This window comes from Carica papaya, chromosome 5, assembly GCF_054855325.1.
Source record: "Carica papaya isolate Zhongbai chromosome 5, ASM5485532v1, whole genome shotgun sequence".
Classification (NCBI taxonomy): Eukaryota; Viridiplantae; Streptophyta; class Magnoliopsida; order Brassicales; family Caricaceae; genus Carica; species Carica papaya.
The window spans coordinates 13,201,547-13,211,603 of NC_142313.1; the positions used below are offsets into that span (position 1 = coordinate 13,201,547).

The 10,057-nt window shown below is 32.5% G+C and overlaps 1 protein-coding gene and 2 long non-coding RNA genes across 3 annotated transcripts; 2 read left to right on the forward strand and 1 right to left on the reverse strand.

Annotated features, from left to right (window-relative positions):
* The first annotated feature begins 1,589 nt into the window (after nucleotides 1-1,589).
* On the forward strand, nucleotides 1,590-2,745 carry LOC148253761 (uncharacterized). Its single transcript, XR_015819106.1, has 2 exons — nucleotides 1,590-2,208; nucleotides 2,372-2,745. It is a non-coding gene; the product is annotated as an uncharacterized LOC148253761 (long non-coding RNA).
* A 239-nt stretch (nucleotides 2,746-2,984) lies between these two features.
* Nucleotides 2,985-4,155, reverse strand: LOC110814177 (Chitinase family protein). The gene is made up of 2 exons (XM_022041557.2): nucleotides 3,621-4,155; nucleotides 2,985-3,476 (listed from the first exon to the last, which is right to left on the reverse strand). The coding sequence occupies exons 1-2, from the start codon at nucleotides 4,076-4,078 to the stop codon at nucleotides 3,110-3,112; spliced, it is 825 nt and encodes a 274-aa protein (XP_021897249.2). The 5' UTR covers nucleotides 4,079-4,155; the 3' UTR covers nucleotides 2,985-3,109.
* A 1,615-nt stretch (nucleotides 4,156-5,770) lies between these two features.
* LOC148253762 (uncharacterized) lies at nucleotides 5,771-7,043 on the forward strand. Its single transcript, XR_015819107.1, has 2 exons — nucleotides 5,771-6,235; nucleotides 6,713-7,043. It is a non-coding gene; the product is annotated as an uncharacterized LOC148253762 (long non-coding RNA).
* Nucleotides 7,044-10,057: the final 3,014 nt, after the last annotated feature.

The window sequence follows — 10,057 nt, forward strand, 5'->3', positions numbered from 1 at the left end:
AAGAGGAAATGAATGTGAACAGTTCATTGCGATTTAATTTCGATCGTCTGATCTCGTTTAAAGAGTAAACGAATATGAACCGTTCGTCTCGTTTAATCACGACCGTCTAATTGCACCTGAGGAGGGAACGGATTCGGACTGTCCATACGTGTGGGAACGCTTTCAGACCGTCCGATCGCAGGGCACGCGGATCGCTAACGTGGCCTCCAGTGTGGCACCGACTCAGCATGCCTTGATACGCGGCACGCTCCCATTCATCGAGGCTGCTGACTGGACAGTCCTATGTGGCGCAATTTTTTTTAATTGCGTTATGACTCCCATTTTTTTATTTTTCTTTCAAAAACACCATCCGAACCTAAATTTTCACTGTTTTTTCCAAAATTATTTTTAATTTCGTTTTCAACTTATTTTTTTTTAATAATTTCACATTAAATTAAATTTTATTAATTTTCAAATTAGATTTTTATATATTTTTTTAATTTTAAAATTAAACACGGGATAAATTCCAGGCCCGGGTATTACAAGTACAATTTCTTATACTGCAATATTTAAGAGAAAATTTGATTCTTATTTTCTATTATTTTATTTCAATAAAATAAAATATGTTTATATATATTTTTTAAATTTATTATGTTTGAAATAAATTCAAATCTGTAGAATTCACTTACACATTTTTATGGCACCTACTTATTCTTAATTAGTGATTGGATGCATCAAGTCTATTATATAAATCAAATATTAATTACATATCGTAATTATATGTTAATTCCCAGATTAATAGATAACTGAAATAACTCTACTAGTATTTTGAATTCAACAATGGTTGATTTGTATTTCTACTTATTTATAATTAATTTTCTTAAAATCTTCATCCCACATTTACTATGTTCTTATTCTTATTCTATACAAAATTTAAATTAGTATGTAATTCTAGTTTTATTAAAGGACAATAAAAATCTATTTCATATGAAATACCAAGACACATTTAGAACTGAAAAACTATGAATTCAAATTTATTATTTTAGAATGATAACGTTATTATTATTATTATTTAAATTTTTAATTGTTTTAAGTAAGAAGTTAAAAATAAATTTCACATTAATTATAACACAAATCCGAGATGAATCCTTTATTAGTTAATACAATTTCACCAACATCATAACAAATTAAATGACCAACTTCACATTATTAATAAAATTCGATTTCATTACTTTTATATACAGTTCTGAATTTTAACTAATAAAAGCATTATGGTTATAGTAGTCAAATCTGAAAGTACATGTAAATTACTACTATAAATACAATAATAAAGTCTTTAAATATTTGTGTTTATGTCCAAGTTTAACATAAATATTATGATTTATATTTATTAAATAATAATAATAATAATAATATTACTACAAAGATGCATCAACTTCTTTATCCTAACAAAAAGAATCAAATTCCTTGTGCATGTACATAATATTTTTCATAGATATTATTGGGGTACAGAGAATATTTTGACTGGGAAAATGTGGATATATCTGACTGGATTATGTGCTTAATTATCGCATTTTAGAATATAAATACATTGTTTAAAGAAAATAAATTTCAATTCATCTGTTAGATTATTTCTACTCCCACCTTGATCATCTCTCAATAGTTATTGTATAATGGTACCTATAAAGTTAATACTGTAAGCAAAAAAGTATATTTTCCAGATAAGAAAGCAATATTTTTCTTTTATTCTCTAGGCAAGCATATATATATATATATATATATATATATACACCAACATTTCCAGCTAGCATTCCCTTAAAGCTATATGTTCTTGGTGATCATCTTCAAACAATGAAATTATGAACGCATGATTCACGTTTTCACCTTAAAGCTTCACCAACACACAACTCAATTAATCAAACATGTTGATCATCTTTGCGATTCTTTGCTTGCGTGATCTCCTGCCAACACCTTTCAATTCATCATTTTTTCTCCTCCTTTTTAGTTAGAATATATGCAAATTAAAAAGATCAGCTTTTGATGTTATATATAAGTACACATGATGAGGTCTAATCTGTAGCGTATGTGAAGCATAACCCTCTCAATATGTGCTGTATACTGACGCAGTTTTTTTATTACTGTAAAGAAAAGAGAAATCCAGACTGTGCTGATCTTCTTCTTGCCATTCTCTTGCCTCCCCTCGGCGTAGTTAAGTCCAAAGGATGCAAGGTTTGTGTACATTAATCTCAATTCTGAGTTAGATCTGGACCATATGTGTATATATAAACATATATATAGTCAAATTAAATACAATCCCATATCATATGAATTCGAATATGTTTACCAAACGAAAATTAACGTCATTATGTATCTTTAAATCTTGGAGTTGCAGGCTGATTTCTGGATCACAGTGTTGTTAACAGTAGCAGGATATATCCCAGGAAGCATCTATGCTGTCAATGCCATAACAAAGCAACAACCAATGACTAATTGATTTTCTTTTCTTTTTCTATTTCTTCTTCTTCTTCTTCTTCTTCTTCTTCTTCTCCTTCTTCTTCTTCTTCTCCTTCTCCTTCTTCTTCTTCTTCTCCTCTTTTTTTTCATTTCTTCTGATTGTTGGGTTGCAGCATCTTATTTTGTATGGTTTAAGTATTAATAGATTAATTCTAGTTTCTGTCAGGTCTTTAATTCTTAAAATAAAAATAAATCTCTTGGAGGTTATTTGTGTTATTTTATCTTTGACAAAAATAAATTTCTTGAAGGATATATGTGTTATGTCTTGATTGTTATATATATATATATATCAAATAATTGATAAATATATATACTATTTACCTTTAAAAAAAAAATTGAAGTTATATGCAATAATATCCTTGTCTCATCTTGCCGGCTTAATTAAATATAATTTTTAATTACACATTAATTCGCACTGCAGAATCGACCTCATGTCAGTCTTGCTTCACATTTTGTTTGTTGTAACCATTTCATTGCATGTATCTTCGAAATGAATAAATTATATTATATTATATATGATCTCCCAGAGAATTACAGAAAATAACAAAACACAGAGTTCCATTCCATCAATCTAACATAATATTTTTATTTCTTTAATGAAAAAAGAAAGTTTTTTTTAAAAGGATTTCTGATTTGCACAGTCTAGGTTAGGTCCAGTATCGACATTGAACAACTTAGCGTATCTCTGAAAGTATCCGATCCGATCGTTGACCCGACCATCACCCGGTATTCCGCATTCGAGTCCTCCGTTGATTATGTTGGTGACTAGACCATATCCGGCCGTCCGATTAGCTGCTATGTCAGCTGGGGTAGGGATATATCTGCCAATCATCACATTGTGGCAAGATGGCTTAGGTCTCTGCTCTGTCATCCAGAACCAAAGCGCACTCTTGAATGCAATCAACGAATTGTTGGCCACAATTTCTGGGTTCCTCAACCCGTCAAAACCAAGTGCTCTCCCTGCTGGTCCATAGTTGAAATTCCTGCATCCATCCCACTTAATGTTATTCTTTTATATAACACAACATCCAAATGATCACATAGAGAAGCATAACACAATTCAACCCAATAAGATTATTTGACCCATTAACATAAAATCATACTTTTGTGTGTGTGTGTGTATTTACCATGATAATTGAATGGGTCCTCTGCCCTTGTAAGATTTTCCAGGAAAACAAGGCCATTTGGTATTAGTAGAATCACAGTAGTTGCTTGGAGGAGAAACTTCTTCTTTGAAGCATAAGCCCCAGGCAAAGGGGCCGTCCGGGGCAGTAGGCCAACCGCCGGTGGTCTCGTGGGAAATTTGAGCAAGAAAGGCGGCGATTTCACGCTTCCTAGTGGTTAAACGGCCCGTCTTGCCGAATCTTGGGAACCGTCTCGTTGCTAGAATAAAGGAATCGTAAGTATAGAAGTCTTTAGCAGGACATGCAGGGTTGTCTTTGTGTAGGAAAATTGCATTGAAGAGGTCTCTGGTGATCAATGAAGTGATTGGCAATCCTCTAGCTTCAGTTTCCCATGAAGAAAATGAGAGAATGGAGGAGATGAGGAAGAAGACAAGAGTAGAATAGGATGCCATGATTGACATGCTTTCTTTTTTTGGTGGGTAGCCCCTGTGTGTGTGTGTGTGTGTATATACATTCACGCCTTGGCCATTAATCTTGTAAAGTATTGGGGTTGGATACTCAGTGGGAAAGTTAGAAATCCAATATATGAAAGAGCAAGATTAGAAAAAAAAGAAACTGGGGTCAGAAGTCAAAATATTGACTTTAATAATCCTTCATTATTATATAATAATGTATGTATGTATGTACGTACGAGAATATAAGAATGAAATGAAATGGCATTGATTGGTTAGAGTATTTTGACCAAGCCAAATATGGAGAGTTGAGAATTGGGTTGAGCCGTTGATCCCAACGTCGACGTCGCCAATATGGAAAGTGTCGACAGAATCCACGTAAAAGTCTCCTAAGGCAATACAGGGAAAGTGGTCAAACTCTGTCCAACGACCATTTCCCCTTTTTCTTTAGCCATAAAATAATCAATATTGTCTAATATAAGATAATTTTGTTACTTCTATTTATCTCTATAAAATTGTATATTTAAATTTTCAAACTATATTTTTTTTTCATACTTATTAGGAAAATTATTGTGTACGAGTTATTACTCAATTAAATGTATGAATTGCTTAATTTACCTTTTTGTGTAGTTTATATTAGTCTTATACCTTATGATTAATTACATTCATCTTTACCAATCTGATGATAAAATGACTGAATTTAATTATTGATTAGTTTATATATTAATCATTAAGGACTCCCCCAAATTAAAGCTCTTGTTTATTAGTTTTGACTTCAATAATATTTTCTTGACCATGATTAATGATAATAAACAAGTGGGCCGGTTAATAAAAATACTAATTTTCAAAGAATAAGAAATACAGATGGAAAAACTAATTAAATTATGCACACAAATATTTCAAAAGTCTATTATAATTAGAATATAACAAAAAAAAAAAAGTGCCTTATTTTTCTCACTCCATCGGAGGGAGGTGATAGACACAGACATAACGCATTATAATTAAACTAATTGACACTCAGAATTTAGCATCTCCTTTATAAGAGTAGAGCCAAAAGATCTAAAATGTACTTATTATTAATACACTTGATTTGATCAATAAAAATTTTTCATTCACCTACAATAATCACAATCTCCAAAGCATTTCTTATACCATATAGATTTGTCATTATATTATTAGGGATCAAATCCTACTATCAATGCAATGCAATAAACATTGAAATTCTATCATGCTTTATATTTTATGACTTCTAGTTCTGTATATTAATAATATTAATTGTTTTTTTTTAAAAAAAAAAAATTATTTAAATAGTAACTAATTAATTATATTTTAAAAAAAAAGATAAAAAGTGTTTGGTTTCCTAATAAATAAATAAATTAACTAACTAGAAGTATATATTCTAGCCCACAAAAATGCCCCATGTTATTATCACCATTAATTTACTACTCACAAGTTTTACACGATGAGATAAGCTCAAGAGAGATACTTTCTTTTTTATATTTATCATAAGTGGATCAAAATATCATAAAATTGAAAAAATAATAAAAAAAAAAAAACCAACAATTCTCCCAGACAATTCTTCTTACTTGGAAGATTTGGATTTTCTTCCACATTGAACAACGAGAAATTGTAAAAAAATGTTAAAAAGGTAAAGAAAAATATTACGAAATGCACAAAACAAAAACAAAAAAAAAAAAAAAAAAAAAAAAGAAAAGAAAAAGAGAAATGAAGAAGAAGAAAAATTCAGAAAAGAAAAATGAATGAAAAATTAATTGAGAGGAAAGCAGAAAAAAGAGAGTAGGGGACATCCCCGTCCATCTTTAATCCAACAAAATGGAAAGCCCAATACCCTCTCGGAATGGAGACTAGAAGGTAACTCGGGATTGTGAAGGGAAGCTCGTGGAGACGAGACGTAGGCTCGGATTGAGGAATTACTCGAGGTACCGAGTGGGAGTTTGATTTAGCCACACTAGACGGTGAAGACAGAGAGAAGGTGGGGCTCGAACTTTAATAGAGGGACGCATGACTGGTAGGAGGGGATGAAATTTTGGAAGCCAGTGTTTCAGTCTAAAAGGAGGACAGGAGTTGAAAGCCAAAGGATAGAGAGTGAGAGAAAGGTGGCTAACCGAGAGCAAAAAAGAGGAATTTCTAATCCGAGTCCCTTTGGTAAGGTTTCGAAAACCTTGATTTCAACTGTAATAGTGACTTTTAATTCGCGAAAAGTATACAGTTTAAGTTGAATTTAGGGGATTGAATATGTTGTTGCTTGATTATTCATTTCTATGTGGTGAAAAGGATGAAACTTTGGATTTGATGATCTGATTAAAGAAATTGTTGGAAGAATGAATTAGATGGAATGTTTCGAGACGTAGTCTACTGTTTTGAGTAAAAATAGAAACTTCTTTGCTGTTTGGTTTTCTTCTATGTTTTCAGGGTTCATGTTAGAATTTTCAAATCTATTTAACTCACCTCAGGCTGTATCATACCTGTTTGAGTCTCACTCTTTTGGCCATTGTTTTGGTTTTCTTTCCAATCCCTGACTCTACTCTTTTAGGGCTCTCTGAACGTAAGTTAGATTCATGCACATTCATGTATTCTTTGGCTTGAGTTTGCTAAAATGCCATGTTCAATTCTTTGTTTCAGGGCTTTGTAATATGATTGGAAGCACTGAATCTATTTTGTCTCACCACTTAATTATTTTAAATCGGATGTCAATTTCTTATGGAGATTTTCGAGAATGTTTAGAGTTCTGAGACTGTTATTTTCTGAATTGGGATTACCATTCCCTCAAAGGGGCTGTCTGAGGATGTTTTGTCACTAAGTTCTTCAAAATCTGGTCATACTTCTTTCCGAGGAGCTTTAAACCTGATTTCAAGTCTTAGAATTTCTAGTGGCTTCATTTCATTCTGTACATTACTTGTGATCCTCTTTAACATGTTTTAAGGTTTAGACTCCAAACTATTTCCTTCTTCAAGTATGAATGTTTCTACTCTTGCTCTAAGGTTTATTCTTGTGTTTTGACTTCATGAGTTCAATCTGGCCATTTCCCTTTTATGCATTCAGGTTATCATTTTTCAAATTTGATATATTACATGCTGTTTTAGGAAACGGTAGTCAGGGGCTCTTCACTTTTTTTTTTTTAATCTTCACAGTTTTGTTTTCAATTATTTATTATCAAATTTATTGTATATAACATTGTCATGTATGTAAAATTAAATTTTATGTATATTGTATGGATCTATAACACAAAATTTATTATACTAATATGTTAGATATATATAAGTTATACATATTATGTACAGATATAAATCTATAAATATAATATAAAACATTATATATTCTATTTTTTTTATATAATTATAAAATACTCTATTTAATACATGTATTTACACATTTTGGCACAACAATATGTACTCAGCAATTTGCTGCTAACATATATAAGACAGGCTACCAATACCGAGGAGGTTGTCTGCGGCTGGTTGATCAAGAATGATCTTTCTTTTTTATTTTTATCTAAGGTTATTATAGTTTTCCTTTAATAGATTAATAGTTTTAACTAATTTACTAAAAAATTACCAAGATATTAGCTTATATATTATTTTTAGTATTTATTTATTTTAATTTATTTGTTATTTTTGTAAACTTTTCATAGCTATATAAGAGAATATTATTGTAAGAATTAATTGGAGAAAAATTATAAAGGCCTGAAACTTTAATAGAATAAATATATATTAAAATAACATAAGCAAATAATAATTAGATTTTATATTTTTTACATAGTAAATTAGGATCTTCAATAGGGTTATAAAAATATTCTTTCAAAAAAAATTAAAATAACAAAAATAAAAATGAAACTGAAATCCTATAGGGTTAACTTCCACTGACCTCTAATAAGGTCCAAGAGATAACTTTTACTCGCAATTCAGCTGTTATTCAGGATTTGGATTTTAGTTTTTTTGAATATGAAATTGTTAAATAAGAGAATGAGGTACACTAATTCAGTAAGAATATCACACTAATAACTGATACGGAAAATTGAATGTTGGTAAAAATTATAAAATAACTAGTGGAGCCATTAGTTTTGGTAAATTCATTTAATATAAAACCACGCAAGTTTCATTTTTATGGTTACGAGCTTTCAAAATTGACCTATAAAGATAATAATTCAAATAACATTGTGATTTCATATCCAATAAGCAAGAATAATAATTTACCTTTTTACTTGATTACCGTTACCTCTAAGGATTCATATGGATGTCCCCTTACGTGTGAACCTAATAACCAATTTATCATTTAACCGGTCGTTCTCATATTTTGTTTGATAATGAGCGTCAAATATATCATCGCCTCGATACCCTATCTAGTATGAGGGTAAACCATATATTCCAAATCCTTCCGGTATAGGATTTTTCAACCCCGTTCAACTGAGGTAATGTCCATGGTAGGATTTTTCCTATGTATCGGGTCCATTCACCATTGATCAGGGTACCCAGTAAACCTCTCATACATAGATTCACATCATTAATCAATCATCAAATTATATATAAATATTTCATATTTACAAATCAGTAGTAAGTCATGCAAAGAGACGGTATATAAATCAAGAGATCATAATTGAGACATTTATTATAAAACGAACCAATAAATGAGGCAATGCAGTTAGGTAAATTAAATAACCGAGAAGACAATTAAAACTGTTAATTTAATGCACACAATATAATAGTAACCATTTTAAAAAGTATAGGAGAAAAATAAACAGTAAGCTATGGCGAATATGCACTGACTGGTTTCGGCTCCGTTAGTAACTTGTAATTATTTTTAGAGTTTTATAATTTTCACAGAACACAGTATTATCGATTATTAGGTTTCAATTTACATAACAGAAAAAAAGGTGAGAGATTCTTATTCGAATCGGTATCCGAAATACAATACTTTCTACTGTACCTTCTGACAGTCCTCAGGTTTCCTGTATTTTTTCTACAAAAATTAAAACACCTGTCACATTTTTAAAAATACTCCAAAAGGCCAAAATAGGCATTGAAACATCTTTTCAGCTAATTTTAGGATTCCAGCACGGTAGTGCCGCAGTGCTTCGACGCCGGCTCTGGCGCTCACGGTGGTGGTTCACCTTGGGCTGACTGGTTTTGATTGGTTTATATAAGTTTTGGCCTGTTTTACACGTAAACCTAAAAAAAGTCAAGTTGGGAGGCCTCAATTTGGCCAAAAAAGGCAAAAAACTGAAACTCTACCGACATAAGGTCTCCGGGTGGAGTGACAGAGCCAGTCCTCCTTCGCAGCTGAAATTTCCCTTCGACTAACCTGCACCAGAAGAGAACGTTAAAAACGATGGTAAAAAAATTACACGAAATGGGAAACAAGAAGGGGGTCATTGGAGAGGATTTTGGGTTTTGGCCGTGGTGACTTGGCTGAGCTTTGCCTGCAGTTTTCAGCTCACCCATCAACCCTTTTACTTCGATATTGCCATGGGGAGGCTCGGGATTGAATTTTGAGGGGGAAGGGGAAGATTTTACCTTCTCGATAATCGATGGTGGCTCTGATGCGGCGACGGCGGCAGCGGCGTCCCTCCAGCAGCTGGTCTTCCCTCTGGTCGCCTTCTTCTTCTTCTTCTCTAGCTGGGTATCAACTAGGGTTTCGGGACCGACTGAAGAGAGGTCTAAATACCCCTCTTCTCTCTGATCCTGGTCATTCATCTGCGTCGACGTAGAGGAAGAAGAGTTGTCTGATCGTTGCCTGTTTAGGCCAATTGCGTGGACGAATCTGGACTTTCTATCGCGATCAATCTCATCTGTTCGATCACGTCTAAAAAAGAAATGCATCTAAACCGTTCATACGCGTGGGATTCAATCTGTACTGTTGGATCGGCTAGGCACGTGGATCGCCTGCGTGGCCTCCTGCGTGGTGCCGACGTCAGCGTGTCCGCTACGCGGCGTGTCCTGGTTCGTTGTGGCTATTGATCAAGTCGTCCCA

Coding starts and splice junctions, on each gene's coding strand:
- LOC110814177 (XM_022041557.2), bottom strand. CDS start 4,078: ATGTCAATCATGGCATCCTATTCTACTCTTGTCTTCTTCCTCATCTCC. Junction 3,477..3,620: donor GGACCCATTCAATTATCATG/GTAAATACACAC, acceptor GGATGGATGCAG/GAATTTCAACTATGGACCAG.